Below are 21,970 nucleotides of genomic sequence, written 5' to 3' on the forward strand. Positions count from 1 at the left end.
TCAAAGTAGCACCCAGACTTCTTCATGCAAAGTACACACGGATCTGTAGAAATGCATCTAATATCTGAATCCTGCGTAGTCTAAAGCGGGGATTCTGTAACATTTTTGGACTACGGGTAGTCCTTGACTTACAACCACAATTGAGCCCAACATTTCTGTTGCTAAGTGAGACAGTTATTAAGTGAATTTTGCCCTATTTCATGACCTTCCTTGCCACAGTTGTTAAGCGGATCCTTGCACTTGTTAAGTTAGTAAAATGGTGGTTAAACGACTATCTACCTTCCCCATGGACTTTGCTTGTCAGAAGGGGATCACATGATCCCAGGTGACAGCAACTGTCATAAATATGAGTCAGTTGCTAAGCGTTTGAATTTTGATCACGTGACCAAGGGAATGCTGCAACGGTTGCAAGTGTGAAAAACGTTCACAAGTCACTTTTTTCAGTGCCCTTGTAACTTCGAACAGTCGCTAAATGAACTGTTGTACGTTGAGGACTACCTGTACTGGGCATATTTTGATTGTTTTGACATGTTATGAAGCTTTTCATAAAATCACTCGCCCTGAGAGGTGCAATCAACCATCCAGAAATCAAACAAGATAAATATGCAGCCCCCATCCATACATGCATTTCAGCTCTTATCATCTCAGCTTCAACTTTTTGTCTTGGGCATCTGGAGACACATTTCAACAAAGGACTGAGCTGCCCTCACCAATCACTCCTCAACATCAATGTTTCTGAACCTTGGCAACTTTAACTTGTATGGACTTCAACTCCCAGAATTCCCCAGCCAGCATGCTGCAGCATGTGTTCACTCACTTTTGTTCAGTCTGGTTTTCAATCATTATTCATCTAAGCATCTTTTTTTACCACTGCTTCTTCTTCTACAGCTCTTCTGCAGACCAAGGAGCTGTTTGGGATTGCTGAGTGGTGGAAGACCATGCAGAAAGAATCTCACCTTTAGACAAGGGTGAAATGCTCCTGGTTCGGACCGGATCGCCCAATCCAGTAGCGATGGTGGCGGGTGGTTCAGAGAACTGGTAACAAAAATTCCTGCCCCCCCTCATGCCCAGCCGAGCCGCGCAATCATCAGAGGCTTTTTTTAATTATTATTTTTAAAAGCATTTTTTCTACAACCTCGTTGGCCGAAAAAATGCTTTTAAAAGTAAAAAAAAAAAAAGCCTCTGATGATCGTGCGGCTCAGCTGGAATCGTCAGAGGCTTTTAAAAGCATTTTTTCTACAACCTCTTGAGGTTGTAGGAAAAAATGCTTTTAAAAGCCTCTGACGATCCCAGCTGAGCCGTGCAATCATCAGAGGCTTTTAAAAGCATTTTTTTACAGAAATGGTTTTAAAAGAAAAAAAAAAGTTGGCCAAGCTCACCCATCACATTCCCCGCCACCAAGCCACGCCCACAGAACCGGTAGTAACAAATTTTACATTTCACCACTGCCTTTAGACTTTTGGCTATAGACACCCCCTTGTTTCAGGGACCAAGCAAGTGTGTGATAAGGCTATCTGTGAAATTGTTAGGAAACTCTCCCTCTTGGCCCTTCAGATTCCTTGAACAGCCGTGGCTGCTTTAATAAACAGCAGAGAGGTTCTGTGCTCACATCTCCATGAAGTTTTAAACACTTCCACCAAAACACTTTTGAACACATTCAATCCTAATATAGCAATAGTAATAGCACTTAGACTTGTATACTGCTTCATACTGCTTTACAGCCCTCTCTAAGCGGTTTGCAGAGTCAGGATATTGCCCCCAACAAGCTAGGTCCTCATTTTACCGACTTCGGAATGATGGAAGGCTTAGTCAACCTATGAAATATTTCCTCTCTTTTCTTCATAATGACAAGCCTGGCCCCAATGAATTTCACTGGCGGTGACTCTTCAAGTGGGTTAATTTGCTTAAATTTTCATTAGGCTTGCAATGTTGTTTGTGTGTGAAATGGCAAATTACACTATTCATCATAATAGACAGTATGAATTCTCAAAATGCATGCAACGTTTACCAAGTTTAAACAATGCACACATGTAAAATTCCCCACAAGTCTTAAATATTCAGAACACAGATCCAAATATACTTCTGAACTGAAGTAGATCATTTTACTGAAAAACACCTTTCAGACTAGACAAATGAATGAGCTACCTTGCCTTATTTATACGTAAATAGCATGAGAATAGGAGACAGAGATGGAGAAGTAGAAATCAACTAAGTTAAAATGATGGAGAGCAGCATCTAAACACTGTGTAGGCAACTTCTGATGCTAACTGTAGAGCAGATTTAAAAGATGAATCGATAGCATGCCAAATATTGTCTTTCACTACTCTTCTCTCCTGCTACCTCATTTTTGAAGACGTTTGTGAGCTGTGAGTCTCCGACTACAAGAAGCATCAGGTCTGTTCCACCAAATTATTTAAGACTAGTATCTTTATTGTGTTTCCTTGAAAGTCCTTTCATTGTCCAATATTTCATGTTCTTGTAAATGTCTAGACTATTCCAGTGTTTAAGGGGAAATGTCTCGCATGGCTCCAAACGAGATGATGAATGAAAACAGTGGTCACAGAAATCATAAAGAGTTTAATATGTAAGCAGGTACAGTCTCAAGTGAGTTAAGAGCTTGCTTGAGAGCATAGTTGGTAAAATGCCTCCTTTTTAATTGGAAAAGAGTCATGTCCAGGATGAGGTGAATACCAAGATGGAAATCCATCTTAGGCTGCTTAGTTATTAGAGGTCCCACCATACCTCTATAGAATATTTATTATTTTATTTATTATTCATTAATAGCATTTATCTACCCTGAGGGAGTCTGAATGGTGTGGAGCAACATAGAAACAAAATACAAAGCCAGCCGGACAATAAAAATCCTTTAGTCAAAAGGTCTATGATAGATATCCTGAATCAAATCAGCTGAATAAAAGTGTCAGGGTTCCAAGAAACACCCCCAACGAAATAAAGGAACTTTGAGGAACTCTGAGTTCCTCAAAGTTCCAATTTATTAGAGATGTCATGTTGGCACATCTGGGAAAATCCGAAATCTGAAAGCTTCCAGGTTTTCCACACCCAGCTGACAGTTCACAGCCCTGCCCCACACCCACAAGTTCATCACATTGTCCAATCAACTCTTCACACTCAACTGGATACAATCTTCAGGCAGTCTCCATCAGACGCAGGCAAAAGTCCTTGAATCCGGAATGTTGTTATGACTAACTTTCTACCGCTCCAACAACAACCCTCTCCCAACTTCCCCAGCTAAAATATGTGGCAGTTAAGAAGCAAAAAAAGAAAATTGTCTTCCAAAACTGACAAAAGGGTTCATTGAAATTCTATAGATTTTACTTGTTTATCAGATATGAACAGGGTTAAGGGGGAAGGGGTAAAAAAAAAAACTTCAAAAATAGCGGATGCTGTAGAAAAGCCGTCATTTGGTCTTCTCCCGTGTATTTGTTCCCCAAGTAGAGTACCCCACCTATAGTTTCAAAAAGATATACAAGATGAGATATTGGTACGCCATGAATGAATGTCTAATCAAGATCACTTTATATATGTACTATAAGCCAAATAAAAACTGTGGCCCATCAAATTCCAACTGATACTTTCTTCCCAGAAGTATCTGTGAGACCTACTATTTTTGCCAAAATGGCGGGAGGCGTCAAAACATGTATGAAAGAGGTAGAACTTCCACTGTGCTGGCACGATGCTACTGTCACCACTGCACTTTGCCCCTTGATGACACAGTTTTTCCCTTCCCTCCATTCCAACCTTTCTACTCCAGAACTTGCAAATTTTGATTGGAGATACATACCTAATTCCTCCATTGTATATGCATGGAAGCTTGGGGAATGGCACATGAACTGCTGTCAAAAGTATTTGTCTATGGCTCGATCACATTGAAACTCAGGGGAAACTTATTTGGTTAGACTTAGATAAGAGAGAAATATATTCATCCTGAAGATTTCTTGCCTTAAATTAACTTCAGATTCATAGTGAGGAAATAGAAACAGGATATAAAATGGAATGGATAACAGGAGGAGGGGTGAACTTATTAACTTCAGCTTTCCTCCTACTGTCCTGTCAATGACACATATTTTCTCTCTCCACATGATACAGCTGTTTGTTTAGATGGAGAACCAAGCTGTAGGATTCACATATTCTTCATGTCTCATGACAAACTCTCCTCTTCCTGATTACCCTTGGAAGCTGGCATCTTGACAACTAGAATTTTACTCCGGGCATTAATCCTGTATTCATTAGGAGGAAGTGTGGAGAAAATGCCTGGGTGATTTAAGCACCGGAAATGCTATGGGGAGGGTGCAGCAGTGCTCAGAAGCTATAAAACTGAACTGTGTCATAAAGGTCAGCAAAATAAAACCAAGTAAAATCTTCTATAGAATTTGTGCATCTTTGGGCTCAAAAGCCTGTTGTGCCATCAATTTTTGCTTATGAGTGAGCATTTCTAGTTTCATCTTTCTTGTAAGACTAGGAAACCACTTAGGGCTGGTTGGAAATATTATTTGGAATGTTGAAAATATTGTTTTTTGTTTGTATCCCACCTTTATTATTTTTACAAACAACCCAAGCCTGAGGACATATCCAACACATCTTCCTCCTCTTTCTTTCCTTCCTCTAACACATTTTTCCCACAAAAACAATTCTGTGACCTGAGTTGGGCTGAGAGAGAGGAACTGGGCCACAATCACCCAGCTGACTTTCATGGCTAAGGAGGGACTTGAAATCATGGTTTTCCACTTTCTAGACTTTCTTAACCACTAGACCAGTGATGGCTAACTTTTTCCGGACCGAGTGCCCAAAGTGTGTACATGTGCATGCGCCCGAACCCTCAAAATGCAATGCGTATGTGGCCTCCATGCATGCGCCCTGCCCCCGTGCATGCACCCTGCCCCCGTGCATGCACCCTGCCCCCAGAGCATGTGCCCCACCCCCTGCATGCACATATGGCCCCCCGCAGCAGGCCCCCATGCATGTCCATGCGCTCCCGCATGTGCCCCCCGCATGCACACATGCCCCGTCCTCGCACATGCATGGCAGAGACCCAAAGATTAGAGGGCCGGTGGGAGGTGCCTGCATATGTACAGCAGAGCTGAACTGGGCTGACGGCTCACATGCCATCAGAGAGGGTGCTGTGTGTCACCTCTGGCATGCGTGCCATCACGGCACTAGACCAAACCGGCTCTCACAAAATCACTGTTCTCTCACAAAATGGATGCCACAGTGAATGTGTAAATTATACAAAGGTAATTGTAAAACATTTGTTTACCGGAAGGCAAACACAAGAGACTATCCTCCACCATTCCCTCCTACACCCTAAGACACTTTCTACCGGGATAACTTATCTTTTAATTTGGGTAGATCGATAGGCCTTTTTCTGAACAAAGTGATGAATTGTAGCCAGCAATAATTTTAATTCAAATTCTAGAAATGCCTTAATTACATTCCTGTATATGAAGATTCTAAGTTACTATTAGAAGATGGAGTTTTAAAAACATAAACAATATAAAGAAGAGAAGCAAGGAGAGTAACATGAAGCTGAGTTTTCCAAGGGCTGCCATAGGTATCTCATTGCCTACTCCTGCCTGCTTGAAGAAATCAATCTGCCAGGCGTCGCTAAAACTGGCAGTTGGGGTTGCTAAAACTTGCCTGGTGTTAGTGAACTGAAGAGCAAGAGAAGGTTCCAATTGAGCATTTTGCTCAGAAACATTAGTGACGGCCATGATCACAAATCAAAGACATTCCTTGTATAAGTATTAACTGAAACCCATATAAGATGCAGCCTGTGTACCAAGCAAATCTTTTACTGCTTTGATATGATTAAATGCAGCAAAGATTCCTGTAACAAGAGCCCAGAAGCCTAGCATTGAGATCATTCAAATATCATTCCTATTCTCTGCCATTTCTATTTGCCTAGACTGAGCATCTCAAACCTCTGCTTTTAAGCTTCCTGGCTCATTCTGTATTATTTTATTATTCTGTATTATTTTATTATTTACCCAGTACTTCTTGCCTTTTGCAGTTTCGAGAGATTTAATATTTGGGTATATCGCTCTCTTAACCAATTCTTCTTTTTCTCAATTACATCCTTGATCTTAACTAAATTATCTGCTTCCTCCCCTCAGCTTTTTTAGTTATCTGCCTATTGACCCTTCCTTCAGCCATTCTGATTTCTCTCTCTTTATCTTCTCTTCCACTTGGACCTTATTCTCTACTCTTATTTCTTATCCACCAGCCTCTGTTTTCCAAGGAACCCTCCCCCTTTTCTCTCTCTCAGTCCCTTCACATCCTTCACAAAGACTTCATGGTTTATCAACATCCTAATGACTGATCTCAACCTGAGCAGTTACAATGTGATGGAATATTCTGTGACCTCAAAGCAGATTAGCAAGGTTATTGGGTGGTGGGGAGAAAATCTCAGCCAAAATGTGGCAGGCTACGTTTTAGCCTATGTGATAGACTAATCTTCCATTCCACTCAAATTTAAACTGTTTGCTTCAATTCCCAAGAAGAAGCAAAACTCAGCAATGACAACAGTATATTGCTTGTATGTTCTTTGAGGTTTCCAGGAACAATTACCCGTAAGGTCATCTATTTTTCTTTCACATCGAGTGGTTCACATTTTGCAAAGTCTTTAATATCACAAAGTGCATTCTGGAAAGTCTAAAAGTCAGTCTTAATCCTACCAAAATGTATAATCATAATCTTGGGTTGTAAAGTGAAAGAATTTGCATTACCTATAATGAGCACTTATCTTTCGTGCACACAATACACAGCATCAAATTCCCATCACAGGTATTTCTCTTGGGACTGGATGGTGAATGAATTTTAAAGAGGTGTGATTGAATCTTAGGTTGGAAACAAATTCCAATGTCAACGTGTTTTTGCCACTGCATCTTCTCTTGCATTCCAGAAAAATAAAACCTAAAATATAGTTGGAACACTGTCTAGACATTAATGGCTAACAAGCTAAATAAGGATGGATGTTGAAGCATTCAAAATATGCCCATTTATTTTGGTTACTAACTGTAGATGGTGTTTTCAAAAGGAACCCTGAAGTTCATCCTCAAGGACAACTTTGGTACACTTCCTATGGGTAGTCCTTGACTTGCGACCTCAACTGAGCTCAAAATTTATGTTGCTAAGCAAGTGAGTTTTGCTCCGTTTTACGACCTTTCTTGCCATAGTTGTTAAGGGAATCACGGCAGTTGTTAAGTTAGGAATAATGTCGTTAAGTGAATCTGGCTTCCGCCATTGACTTAAGTTGCCAGAAGGTCGCAAAAGGTGATCACATGACCCAGGGACACTGCAACCACCATAAAGACATGCCAGTTGCCAAGCGTCCAAATTTTGATCACATGACCACGAGGATACTGCAATGGTATGAAAAACAGTCATAAGCCAGAACTGCAGAAAAAACAATTGCTACCAACCTGCCTTCCATTGAGAACCTGTATACTGCACGAGTCAAAAAGAGGGCTGTGAAAATATTTACAGACCCCTCACATCCTCGACATAAACTGTTTCAACTCCGACTCTCAAAACGATGCTACAGAGCACTGCACACCAGAACAACTAGACACAAGAATAGTTTCTTCCCGAACGCCATCACTCTGCTAAACAAATAATTCCCTCAATACTGTCAAACTATTTACTAAACCTGCACTACTATTAATCTTTTCATCATTCCCATCACCCATCTCCTCCCACTTATGACTATATGACTGTAATCTTGTTGCTGGTATTAAGATTTATATTGATATTGATTGTTTCCTGATTGCTTATTTGTACCCTATGACTACCATTAAGTGTTGTACCTTATGATCCTTGACAAATGTATCTTTTCTTTTATGTACACTGAGAGCATATGCACCAAGACAAATTCCTTGTGTGTCCAATCACACTTGGCCAATAAAAAATTATATTCTATCTATTCTATTCTAACTTCAAACAGTCACTAAACAAATGGTTGTAAGATGAAGACTACCTGTACTGTACTTTCAGACATTCATATCTTAGACACGTCTTATGATAAGAGCACACAGATCTCTGCACATTGAATTGTTAGATGTGGGACTAGGTAAATGGAAGTCAGGGGTTGCCAGCAATCACAGATTTCTTAAAAGGCAGATGGTGTTAATTAGATCTTTAACACAGAACCATAACATAGACATTTGATTTTAATAGGGGCAATATGTAATAGTAGCAAAGTAGGCATTTCTAAATTTATAATTTACTAAAATTTCATCTTAATGCTGCAATTGCATCTGGCTACGATGACATGAAATAGGAGCAGTGTACTATCCAGGAAAGCTGGATAATTCTAATTTTAATTCTGATTCTGATTCTAAAGCTGGATTAACTCTAAATTATCCTGTCCTTCCCACAGACACACATCATTTCCGCACCTTGAAAATATTTAAATGAGCTGAATTTACTTAGCTTAATTTGCTTCACAAATTCACGGATTTTTATCCCCACAGAAGCTGCAAGATTCCCTACATCCCAAACACATTGCATTCAACACAAGACAGGCATCCTTCCCTGGTTTTTCAAAACAATCAGAATATCAAGTACTGTTCTTACTGCAACAGATACATTTTTATGAACATCACAGCTCTAATAAATTGTTACCCATTCCCCCCAAAAAAGCATGGACCACATCTTTCTCCTTCCCCCTTTCAGGGATTCTTTTTATTTGCAGAAGTACTCTGTAATTTTGACCTGATCTATGGAGAGAAAGTGACCCTCACCGCAACCCCAACTAATACGAGGTTAGGAGAAGCCATGCAACTACAGGGAATTGCTAAATGTATGACTCTCTTGTTTGTGGGATGGCTTTTGAGAAGAGTAGTGGCTGGTTTAAGGTTTTTGCACAGTTGTATTTCCATGGCTCATAGCCCTTAAGCAGAATGCTATCTTCAAATGGAGTACTGGGTTGGCCTTCTCCGCTCTAAACTTTGCTTTCCACTGAAGAATAGAATAGAATAACAGAGTTGGAAGGGGCCTTGTAGGTCATCTAGTCCAACCCCCTGCTTAGGCAGGAAACCCTATACCATTTCTGACAGGTGGCAGTCCAGTCTCTTCTTGAAAGCTTCCAGTGATGAAGCCCCCACAACTTCTGAAGACAAGCTGTTCCATTGGTTGATTGTACTCACTGTCAGAAAATTTCTCCTTATTTCTAGGTTGAATCTCTCCTTGATCAGTTTCCATCCATTATTCCTTGTCTGGCCTTTGGGTGGTTTGGAAAATAGATTGACCCTCTCTTCTCTGTCTCCTCTGGTCATTCTCTTCACTAGACTAGCCATGCCCAGTTCCTGTAACCATTCTTTATATGTTTCAGCCTCCAGTCCCCTATCATTTTTGTTGCTCTTCTCTGTACTCTTTTTAGAATCTCAACATCTTTTCTGTAGTGTGGTGATCAAAATTGGATGCAGTATTCTAGTGTGGTCTTACTAAGGCTTTATAGAGTGGTATTAGTACCTCACGAGATCTTGATTGAATCCCTCTGTTAATGCAACTTAGAATTGCATTGGCATTTTTGGCTGCCGCCGCACACTGTTAGCTCATATTTAATTGATTGTCCACTAAGAATCTAAGATCCCTTTTTCAGTTACGGCTATTAAGACAAGTATCACCCAATCTATACATATACTTTTGATTTTTCTGTTCCTGTTGCTTAGAAAGTGGCACCGTCATACAATTACAAATAGCTACTATAGCCCTCAAAACCACATCATTAAATACAATGGGCATGAGCCACATAGAGCACCTCCACTGCCTGTTTGTGCCCCAGAAAATATCCCAGAATGAGCAGAGGTAAATATTTCAAACTATTTCAGAAGAGTAAAGGAGCAAAATGATACCCTGATGCCTTAAAGCTCTTTACAGTAGTGGTCGAAATTGTGGAAACCTTTTGGTTAAAGTGTATTTTCTAAAACTAGCTAATAACACCACTTTTTTGGGAGTAGTACCATAAAATTGTACATCAATGGAAAGATAATTTAATCAAGAATGTAATGCAATAACTTTTATGAAGGATTTGCTATTAGTATAGCAGTTATAGTATAAAAAAGTAAAGTAAAACACGTAGAAAAAATGAGATATACAAAAATTATCACCATAGAAAAAACAAGATATACAAAAATTATCACGTCAGTTAATACTTAGTTTGGTAACCTTTAGTGTGAATTACGGCCTTACAACGTCTTCCCATGGAGTGAATCAAGTCTTTTAGTTCTGCAGCTCTTATAATGTGAAACCAAGATGGAATGATGGCTTCTATTAACTGGGTTTTATTGCTGGATCGCTTCTGACTAACAAGTTTCTTTAGTCGGCTCCATAGATTTTCAATTGGGTTAAGGTCTGGGTTATTCCCAGGCCATTCCAGCAATGGAATATGGTTATCTTGAAACTCCCCCAAAAAGGTGGTGTTATTAGCCATCAAACTTCAAAAATACACTTTTCCCAAAAGTTTTCCACAATTTTGGCCACTACTATAGGTGTAGTACAGGTAGTCCTTGACTTACGACCACAATTGAGCCCAAAATTGCTGTACTTAAGAGAGACATTTGTTAAGTGAGTTTTGCCCCATTTTACCAACCTTTCTTGCCACAGTTGTTAAGTGAATCACTGCAGTAAGTCAGTTAGTAACACGGTTGTTAAGTGAATCTGGCTTCCCTCATTGACTTTGGCTTGTCAAAAGGTCACAAAAGGGAATCAAATGACTCTGGGACACTGCAACTGTCATAAATATGAGTCAGCTGTCAAGCATCACATCATCTTGGGGCTACTATAAAGTTCGTAAATGTGAAAACTTTGAATGGTCACTAAATGAACTGTTGTAAGTCGAGGACTACCTGTATCCAAAAGTATGTCTTAATATCCTGAATTCCCCCCCTCCCAAATTAGACCAATTTTGCTCACTGGGAAAGAGATTTAAGAAGTCATACAATTCCTTTTTAAATAAATCTATATGAGCCTCGATGCCATGCACTTGGTACAAAACCGAAAACATCAATAGAGGCAATATACAATATATTAAAACAGCCATGGTAAAACAAAGATAACATCTATAGTGATTATTAAATTAATGGCTGACGTAGTATCTTCAAGTTCAAACATTGTTGTTTAACGTTAAAATAATATTTAAGCATTAATCTGTTGCTTTTATTTCTTTAGTTTTCTAGACTGGTGTTTTAAACCTTCTTGTGAGATTTTCAGAATAATTAAATAACCTGGCAACCCCATCCAATCCTGCTTAGCTTCTTAAGAACAGCCACGGTTGACTAGACGCAGCTGTTCACACTCCATGTGTATGAATTCTCACAATTCAAAAAAAAAAAGGAATCAGCCTAACTCAGTGGTTCTCAACCTTTTCTTCACCACGGACCCCCCCCCCCCCTTTAAATATCTTTTGTGGTCACAGACCATGGTCATGGACCCCAAGACTTAACTCAAGATTTAAATCATAACATTCCTTCAAGCCTTCATGGACATTGTGGCCCTCCAGGGGTCTGTGGACCACAGGTTGAGAACCAATGGCATAACTCATTTCACAACCTCCTTTCTTCCTGTACAGTATTGTTGAAAGTGATTTCATTTTTTTCCCACACAAAAATCCCTGCCATTGTGGCAAAGATCAGAAACGCTAGTTTGCGTGACGAATGCGCAGTACTTTCAACCGATTAACCGAAATCATTTTTTTTCCCTGACTGGAAGAAAAGAATATGAGCTGTGGTTCAAAAATCCAAAGTTGCCTAGGCAGATTCCTCAGCTTTCATCCAAATAACCTTAGATTTATAGCACAGAGACAAGTTTCTCAAAGCAAGGCATTTCTCCCATGGGAAAGGTCTTGTGGGGATAATATTGTCTCCTATGTTCAACATTATACAGGCGATTCAGGGCCAAGTCCTTAAGTGCATTGACGTTGTAAATCTGCTGCGATGATCCCAGCATTCTTCAAAGCCAATGGGCTTCTTTGGAGAGGGGTGGGGTGATGCCAATGCATACTGTATGTCATGATGTCATTGCATTCTGCAACTTGCATCTGACACAGGTGCTGTATATAACTACAACATTTGATGATGACATCCTCCAATGCAAGTTATTAAAAATAAAGATTTTCCTACCGGTCATATATGACTCTGTGTTTGACTGGGGTTTCGAATCCGGGCTATCAGCTCACCAGCTGATGCGCTCAGCATCTTCAACCACTGAACCGTCGCGCTTCAACATTACTTTAACATTATTATGGTTTGCTATCAGTGCCACTGCCAAAGCCTTGTGCTTGGACCCAAATTTAACTGAAAGCCAGTAGTGGGTTCCACTTACCTTCGCTACCAGTTCAGAACTATGAGCGTGCACACGGCGCTTCTGCGCACGGGCAGAATCTTCTGTGAGTGCGCAGAATCTTCTGCGAGGGCGCAGAGCATCCGTGATGCCGTCCAGTGGTGGAGCCTCCCACTGCCGCCACTACCGGTTCGCCAGGGTGAACCGGTAGAAACCCACCACTGCTGAAAGCCCTCCCATTTTTTCCATCATTTGAAAGCTGATTTATCTCTCTAGGAAGCCACAGCATAAGGCAACTTGTTTTTATCTCTTTATAGACGAGAACTTGCCAACTGCTCAAGATTGCAACAGCTGTTCAGGAAAGGATTTTTTTCTATTCAGGTAATCAGTGTAAACTGTTTACAGGAGAACAATATCTCCTCTCCTCACAATTCTGTAGAATATTTCTTTCACTTTTTGGTTCCGTTTTATGATTTTTTTTGTGTGGGGGGGGTTGGTTTGGGTCTTGTGAAAAAGAAAAACATGAACCTTTGAAATCCACAGAGTCTCGTGAATTCATTCAGGAAATTGTCTGACACAGACAATGATCATGAACCGCTTCAAAGGCTTAGCAATAATTCATCTTTCTTTATGTGCGAGTTCGTAACCTTTTCGTTTCCTTTGCTCTGATCACAACCGCATTGCCAAAACGGCTTCATCAATTATCTATGGCTAAAAAGTGGACTCTAACATTTTGGAGAGTGTTATTAATTGGCCTCGGTAGTGCCTAATGAGTTTGAAAGCTCCTACCTGCCGGTCCCCGAGGAGGATGGCTACTTGCGGACAACAATTTACAGCACACCATTAACACATATGCCAGGAACAGCCACTGAGATGGAAGCATTGATTTGGCACAGGAGCTCATCCTGCAGAAAAGGAGGGCAAGGGGAAAAGAAAAAAAAAGGAAGCCACTGAGAATGAAATAACAATAATAAATGCGGAACAGGGTAAAATACAAGGCAAAAGCTATAAAAAAAAGGGGTGGGAGAGGAAAAGTTAATGAAGACTGGAAATTAAATGAAATGGATTAATAAAAACATAATACTTAAGGGGGTAGAATCACGTTCACACCTAAACTGAGGTGAATTCTTAATCAGCCATGCTTTACAAGAAAGGATGAAGAACGGTACATCTTTTATTTCCAATTTCTGTCTCTGGAGATGCTCCTTGTCTGTTTCCATTCTGAGGCTGAAACTATGAGCTTTGTCTGGTTTATTATCAGACTTTTGAAGACACTTAGCCCATCATCAAATTACATCCAAAGGAGGAAATTTTGGGGAGGAGCCTATTCCAAGAAGTCCTCAAAATGCAGGTAGGCCTCGACTTACAACGATAATTGACCCCAAAATTTATGTTGCTAAGTGAGACATTTGTTAAGTGAGTTTTGCCCCATTTTATGACTTTTCTTGCCATAGTTGTTATGTGAACCATTGCAATTGTTAAGTTTATGACTCAGTTGTTAAGTGAATCTGACTCCCCCGTTTGACTTAGCTTGCCAGAAGGTGTTCACATGATCTGGGGACACTGCAACCGTCATAAATATGGACCAGTTGCCGAGCATCCAAATCATGTGGCCATGAGGATGCTGCAATGGTCGTAAGTGTGAAAAATGGTCATTAGTCACTTTTTTCAGTGATGTTGTAACTTCGAACTGTCACTAAATGAACTGTTGTAAGTTGAGGACTACCTGTATCAGCATTGGGGGGGGGAGGGGAGGCCTTTTTTCCCTCATTGATAAAGCAATTTTAGAAAATGGTGGGGACAATGCCCACTGATGCAGGAAAAAAGAAAACATCTGGGTACTAGAAATCATTCTGATCAGTTAGAAGACAGGACAATGAACAAACTCATTCATCTAAATTCTGATAAACAGGTGTTCTGGACCAGTGATGGGTTTCAAAAATTTTTACTACCAGTTCTGTGGGTATGGCTTGGTGGGCGTGGCATGGCTTGGTGGGCGTGGCATGGTGGGCGTGGCAGAAGGATACTGTAAAATCTCCATTCCCACCCCACTCCAGGAGAAGAATACTGTAAAATCTCCATTCCCTCCCCACTCCAGGGAAAGGATACTGTAAAATCTTCATTCCCTCCCCAATCCAGGGGAAGGTTACTGCAAAATCCGCATTTCCTCCTGATCAGCTGGGACTTAGATGGCAGAGAATACATAGGGGCAGGGCCAGTCAGAATTTTTACTACCGGTTTTCCAAACTACTCAAAATTTCCGCTACCAGTTCTCCAGAACTGGTCAGAACCTGCTGAAACCCACCTCTGTTCTGGACCCATCTACAGCTGTTTTGGGACTAGGCAAAACTCAACAGGTGGAAATTTTCGAGAGAACACCTACAGTCTACTTTCAAAATTCCAAAGGGACCGATAGAAAAACTTTACCAACCTATTGTACATTCTCAATAAAAAAGGGAGGGGAGGGAGGGAGGTTCACAGAAAAAAGAGCAACAAAGATTTAGAAAGTTTTGAATCTCTTCATTTCTACCTATTGATTGCCTAGATTGTTGCAGCCAAGATCAAAAATTAATGAGCAACAATTAATTAGAAATTGTTGTATGTCTGGATTAAAGATTTTTCCTGGTTATTGTTAATTAAAAAGTGCTTTTATAGTGAAACAGTATAATCAGGCACTATAGATTCTATTGTCATAAAATATAATTTATTAATACCTAGCATTCATACGCAACATTATTTAAGAATTTGACTATATCAGGTTTTTCAAAACCTGGCAACTTAAAGATGTACAGACTTCAACTCTCAGAATTCTCTAAGCTGGCTGGCAAATTCTGAAAGTTGAAGTCCACATATCTTAAAGTTGCCAAGTTTGAAAAAGACCAGGCTAAATGATCCACCAACTCCTTCCAATGCATAGATTTTATTATTTAAAGGAATAACGAGCAAAAATCAAGTAGAAACCTACTTGCAAACCTCCTCCCACCATAATCCTGCAGAAAAACTGTACAAAGGAAATACAACAACACATAGTACCGTATTTCCCTGAAAATAAGACCCTGTCTTATATTTTTTTGAACCCTGAAATAAGCGCTTAGCCTTATTTTTGGTGAGGTCTTATTATTTTGGGGCGTGTGGAGCAAGACGGGACTCCTCTTGTCATCTTACCTGATTTCCAGCTCTGTCTCCCTAACCTTAACCAGAGGAAATGGTGGGGACTGGCTGCACATGCGCTTAAATATTTTGGGGAGGGCTTATTTTCGGGGAAGGGTTTATTTTTGGAGGAGGGCTTATTATCCGGGGAGGTCTTATTTTTGGGAAAATATGGTATATACAACAACATAATAATAATTTTAATAATTTTAATTAATAATAATAATAATTTTAATTAATTTTAACTGATGTCTGTCTTTGTGTTTTTAATAGGCTGTACACCGCCCTGAGTCCTTCGGGAGAAGGGCGGTATAGAAATAAAATTATTTATTTATTTATTTATTTATTTAACACATAGAAGTCTCCTGTTTAAATACGATATTCAGTAAATTTGAAAAAGATGAGATTTAAACTTTTAAGTCACCCAGAGTCACTTTGTAGGAGAGATGGGCAAGCGTAAAAATTTTTATAATAATAATTTTAAAAAACCTTGAACAATTTGGATTACACTTTTAGAAAAGATATTCTAAAAAAAGATTTCACTAGATGCTACAGCCTTCCCCTCTTCTGCTCCTTCCACCACCCCGCTAACTTCCTGCCTCTCCATTCTCTTGCAGAGCCAACCCAGGTAAACTCCTCTGGGAAGAATACCCAATACTGTGCTATCAAGGAGCCTTGGTAGCACAATGGACTAATGCACTGTTATTAACTGTTATTAACATCTGCTGCTTGCAATTACTGCAAGTTCAAATCTCACCAGGCTCAAGGTTGACTCAGCCTTCCATCCTTTCAAAGGTAGGTAAATTGAGGACCCAATTGTGGGGGCAATAAGCTGACTTTGTATAAATATACAAAAGTATGAAGGCTATTGCTTAACGCATTGTAAGCCGCCCTGAGTCTCCGGAGAAGGGCGGCATATAAATTAAAGCAAAAAACAAACAAACAATGTTATGGGCAGAAGTGGGCACTAGCGGGCACTTCTCCAGCCTTCTTTGATCATGGCCAAAATCCGAGTGCAATTAAAAGTATTAGCCCTAAAATAATATTAGCATAATTCAAAATGAATTCAGAAAAAGCACTGCCCCCTAGAGTCGGGAATGACTAGCACATATGTGCAAGGGGAACCTTTACTTTTACCTAATTCAAAAATAAGCTGCAAAATTCCCACTCCCAAAATACCCAGGCTCACTTAGTCTTTTATACCTCCATCCACATAAATTGTGGCCCCACTAAAGGTTGCAGACTCAGGAATTCTGGGAGTTGAAGTACACAATTCGTAAAGGGCCTATAGTGGTTAATAAATGGCTGTGGGTCAAGGGGATTAGTAAGCCTGAATGTCAATAGGTGGGGTTGATAATGATGGGAGGTATAAATCTTTCACCCTTTTTTTTTTTTATAAAGATGGAAAGTTCATTGGGCTCAATTAATCTTTTGGAGCCTCTGTAGAATTCCATGCCAGTCCCTAAACTTGAAGGTAAGGTAGCTATTGATAAGACAACCTTGCTCAGCATTAAATGGTCAGCCAGCAGTGAAACTGGGCTTCAGTTCCCATTATTATTATTATTCATAGTACTGTTAAATAGTATTTATTAAATTATTATCATATAATAAATGTTTGGGAGTTAATGAAATGACATGAAGGGGTCAATGAGCTAAAGAGTTTGGAGACATCTGCTTTTGAAGGAGGCAAAATACTTCAAAGAACTTTATTAAGCTTATGTTGTCATCAAATATTTCAGAAATCTCAGGATCTATTTAAAGGATTGGGGGCACTTCTTACCTTGGTAGTTTTTCCAGGTTTTTATTGCAGGTCAACAATCTTAGCAGCAGGTACCTTCTGCCACAAATGCAGATTCCCATTTGTAAATATATCCGAGCATTTCTGCACCCAAATTTTCCTACACATCCAAAGCCTAGAGAAGAAACGGGATTGGGAAAATACTGTATTATTATTGAGGATGTGGATTGGTTAAGTTAGAAACTTTTTAAATTAAAACCATTGTTACACAGCAGCAGGGGTGAAATCCAGCAGGATCTGGAAAACCAGTAGCAGAAATTTTGAGTTCGGAGAACCGGCAAATACCACCTCTGGAGATTTTGCAATATCCTCCCCCTAGGAGTGGGGAGGGAATGGGAATTTTGCAGTATCCTTCCCCTGGAGTGGGGTGGGAATGGGGATTTTGCAGTATCCTTCCCCTGGAGTGGGATAGGAATGGGGATTTTGCAATATCCTTCCCCCAGGAGTGGGGTGGGAATGGGGATTTTGCAGTATCCTTCCCCTGCCATGCCCCACCAAGCCACGCTACAGAACTGGTAGTAAAAAAACATTGGATTTCACCGCTGCACAGCATCCTACCAAAGAAAGGTATAATAATCTCTTTCACATTATTCACATTATTCTTCCAGATCTAGGTATGAACTAAGGTTTTTAGGAACAGTAATCACAACATGGTAGCGATACATCTTCCAGAGCCAGAAATATACCTAGCCTCCTAACAATTAAAAATGAAATGAAACTTGCAATATTTCAACATCTTGCCAAATTTCAGAGACTTTTCAGAAGATCTTAAGATGAGAATACTGACATCTCTATGCCTGGGTTTTGTATCAGTAGTGGGATCTGCAGGAGGTCAACACCTGTACATAAGGCAAGTATTATAATCCATACCACACCCTTACGTGCATGTATCAATGTTGCATACATACACAAAACAGGCAGAGCTTAGATTGTGATACTACACCCACTCCCGTAGATGCCCTTGCACTCTATAATTCATACGTGCAATCTCCTTGTTCTCTTAACCAAGTGTTAAATACTGTTTGAAAACTAGCATTCAAGGCATATTCAAGGCATAAATTCAAGAAAATTTCCAATAAAATGGTCGCCACAGACATCAGCAAGAAAGTAGATACATATTTTCATATGCGTATACATATATTCTGCACTTTCCTGTAGTTATTTATCTATCTTGTCTATGCGAATGAACATTTTGAGATGGTAACACTACTGTAATTTGTATTTTAACTATAATAAAATAGAAGAACAATGCATTAGACAAGAGTATAAAAGGTCATGTTATTATTACATACACAAAAATAATAGCTGCCAGTTCTTTAGATGATGTTGGCCTTCATATGTATCAAGTTCTTCCTAAGAACTTAGGATATTGTGATGTAGTGGTTTAGTAAATGTGCAGATCTCAGCAGTGTGGTTTTTTGTAATTGAGAGACGGAAATTTTGTCAATGTGCATATTATGATGATGATGATGATGATTAGGGTCTGTCATACAGTCAACCAGATGTTTAGACTGAATCTGGCATTTTTATATACCTACAGAATCCTTCCCAAGGACCCGGGATAACCAGATATTGTTTAATAAGATTAAAGTTATTGTCACAGGACGTAAGCTGTTCTGCGTAAAGCTGCGTAGAGTTCTGCAAATGACTGATGGTGATTTTATCAATGCTGGCGGTGTTCAAGTGATGTTTTGGGATTGCACCCAAGGCACTCAATACTATTGGTACTTTCCTTTGCTTCAGTCATTCAGCTAGATTATTTTCTACGCTGCCAAATCTTTTCAGAATTATTAATTTTGCTATTCTGCTGCCTGGATTACTGTAGAGACTTACAGAGGTTATTGTACCTGCAGGATTCTTCAATCCATGTGTCTTCTTCAGGCTAAACTCCTTTGAATGCCCAACTGACCATGTGCTCTTCCATAATCAGGGGGGCACTTCCAGAAGTACTGATGTTTCTTCTTTGTGTCTCCACAGAGAAAAGAATTCAGCTTTCAGTCACCCATTATGCTTAAGTCATAAAGATGTACTAAGCCATGTGTTGGAGCCATTGAAGATGCAAACTGAAGCAATACTCTACTTGCTAGATCACAGCAGCACCATTTCACTTCACTTTGAATGTCTGTCTGCATTCTCTGTATGCACAAAAGCCACTTGCCTCAAAGCAAGGTGGTTGTGTGAGGTGGCCTGTCTCTGACTCAACTTTTAGTGACCTCCTCCAACACTTTCCTTCAAGTGCTAAAGTCGATCAACAGCAGGCTCTTTTGCATAGGCCAGTTAACAAATAAGACGTATACCCAAGCAATATCCCACACAGAATTCTTTTTTTTTTTAATTTGATTTATATGCCACCCTTCTCTGAAGACTCAGGGCGTCTTACAATGTGTTAAGCAATAGCCTTCATACTTTTGTATATTTTATACAAAGTCAGCTTATTGCCCCCACAATCCGGGTCCTCATTTTACCTACCTTAGAAAGGATGGAAGGCTGAGTCAACCTTGAGCCTTGGAGAGATTTGAACTTGCAGTAATTGCAGGCAGCTGATGTTAACAACAGTGCTTTAGTCTGCTCAGTCAGGGCTCAGGTGAGTTTTAGAGAAGTATGGGTGCTACCAGAGTAGGTTTGTACTGCAAATGTGTTCCATGAGAATCAGCAATGGATTTCTTCTACATTCCTAATCCATCTTCTCTAAATTGATCCCTTGCTGTGTTCATGTGTGCGGAAAAAGCGGAAGCCAGCATTGGACCTGGCCGGACACAAGACAACCCAACACAAAGCGCGACCGGCAGAGGAGCCCAAAAGAGCCAGCAACCTGAGTGCCGCTAGTCAGACAGTGTAACCAAAGTGCACCAAGGATAGGCATGCAAGTGCTGAACAGAACGGACGTTGTGTTCCTGAACGTCCATTTTCAGGGCGCTGCGACTCCAATCCATGGACGGGTAGTATCTCCTAGTTGCTGGGCAGAACTGAGTGCTAAACCTTCCAATTGTTAGGCCACGCCCACCTCCACCAATCAGCTTCAGTCTTTCCTCACGAAGGCGCAGGAAAATAGTCAATCAGAGACCCCAAAACACAGTAAACAAGGTCCCAAACAGAACAGGAAGCCGAATGGGTGGGTATGGATTGGAGTCGCAGCGCCCTGAAAATGGACTTTCAGGAACACAACGTCCGTTTTCCATTGCGCTGCTCCTCCAATCCATGGACGGGATATACCCAAGTTCAAGAGCTCAGGGCGGGAGGCTGACTGGAACCCTGACTCCGAGGCGTGGCCACTTGTTGTAACACTCTACACCCAAATGCAGCATCAGACGAGGCGTACTGATCAATTTTGTAGTGCCTAATAAAGGAAGTGTCAGAAGCCCAAGTGGCTGCACTACAGATTTCAGACACAGAAGCATTTGTAGACCAAGCAGCTGACGCAGCCGCACTGCGAGTTGAATGTGCGTAGATCTTAGCCGGACGAGGGCGAGTTCTCACATCGTAGGCTGTCGTGATGCAAGCCTTAATCCACCTGGCAACTGTAGCAGACAACACCTTCTTCCCCATCGAGGAAGGGTTGAAAGACACAAGCAAGGATTCAGTCTGTCGAAAAGACTCAGTACGTTTGATATAACGCCGAAGCGCACGCCTGACGTCTAAAGTATGCCATAAGGACTCAGTCTGATGACGAGGATTGGGACAGAAGTTAGGCAGAACTAACTCTTGAGCGCGGTGAAATCGAGAGTTTATCTTTGGCAAAAAGGAGGGGTCCAAGCGTAGGACCACTCTGTCACTATGAAAAATACAAAGGTCCTTGTGGACTGATAGCGCGGTGAGTTCTGATACTCGTCTCGCGGATGTAATGGCCAGTAGAAAAGTGACTTTAAGCGTCAGAAATTTTAGAGACACAGAAGCCAAAGGCTCAAATGGCGAGGTCATCAGCGCTTGAAGGACTAACGGAAGGTCCCATGATGGGTACCTATGTACCACCGGAGGCGAGATGTTGGATGCCCCATGCAGGAAACTTTTGATCCTAGGATTATGCGAAAGAATACGGTGGTCCTCGCACCTGACGACCGTGGACAAGGCGGCCACCTGGCGCCGAAGCGTGGCAGGAGCAAGACCTTTGGCTAAACCATCGTGTAAGAAGTCCAGGACGTCCGAGATATCCGCAGGGTCCACGTGATGAGACACACACCAGGAAGAAAATGCTCGCCAAGTAGCCTCATAAATCCTTGTGGTGGAAGGGCGTCTGGCAGCTTGAATCACCTTGATGACATCAGACGACAGCCTGTCCTTCTGCAGCTGGAGCCGCTCAAGCGCCAAGCGGCCAATCGGAGCCACCCTGGATCGGGGTGGAAGATGGCTCCCTGGCTGAGCATCTCCTCCTCCAGTGGTATTGTCCACGGAGGGGAGGTTGACAATCCTACTAGGTCTGCATACCAGGGCCGGCGAGGCCACTGAGGTGCGATCAGAATCAACTCGGCTTCCTCCAACAACATCTTCCGAATCAGCCTTGGAATCAGTGGAAAGGGCGGGAAGGCATAGAGAAGCCCTGGAGGCCACTGACAGTGTAGAGCGTCGTAGCCTTCTGCTCCGATGGTCGGGTAACGCGTGTAGAACCTTGGTAGTTGTGTATTCTGGGATGTGGCAAAGAGGTCCACCTGAGGACGGCCAAAATGGCTCACAATCTGATCGAAGAGGGCAGGCCTGAGAGACCACTCTGCAGGGTCCAAGTGCTCCCTG

At 41.1% G+C, this 21,970-nt stretch overlaps 1 protein-coding gene across 1 annotated transcript in view; it reads right to left on the reverse strand.

The window, feature by feature from the left end:
• Positions 1–17,307, reverse strand: part of TAFA4 (TAFA chemokine like family member 4) — a 127,852-nt gene extending 110,545 nt beyond the window's left edge. Inside the window, exons 1-2 of the mRNA XM_070933546.1 lie at positions 17,228–17,307; positions 13,087–13,202 (exon numbers count right to left, since the gene is read on the reverse strand). Of these exons, the coding sequence (XP_070789647.1) occupies positions 13,087–13,202; positions 17,228–17,307 (196 nt within the window). The remainder of the gene's footprint in view (positions 1–13,086; positions 13,203–17,227) is intronic.
• Between the last annotated feature and the right edge of the window lie 4,663 nt (positions 17,308–21,970).

The sequence above is a fragment of the Pituophis catenifer genome, unplaced genomic scaffold, assembly GCF_029215685.1.
Source record: "Pituophis catenifer annectens isolate HBS135680 unplaced genomic scaffold, rPitCat1.0.hap2 SCAF_2, whole genome shotgun sequence".
Lineage (NCBI taxonomy): Eukaryota > Metazoa > Chordata > Lepidosauria > Squamata > Colubridae > Pituophis > Pituophis catenifer.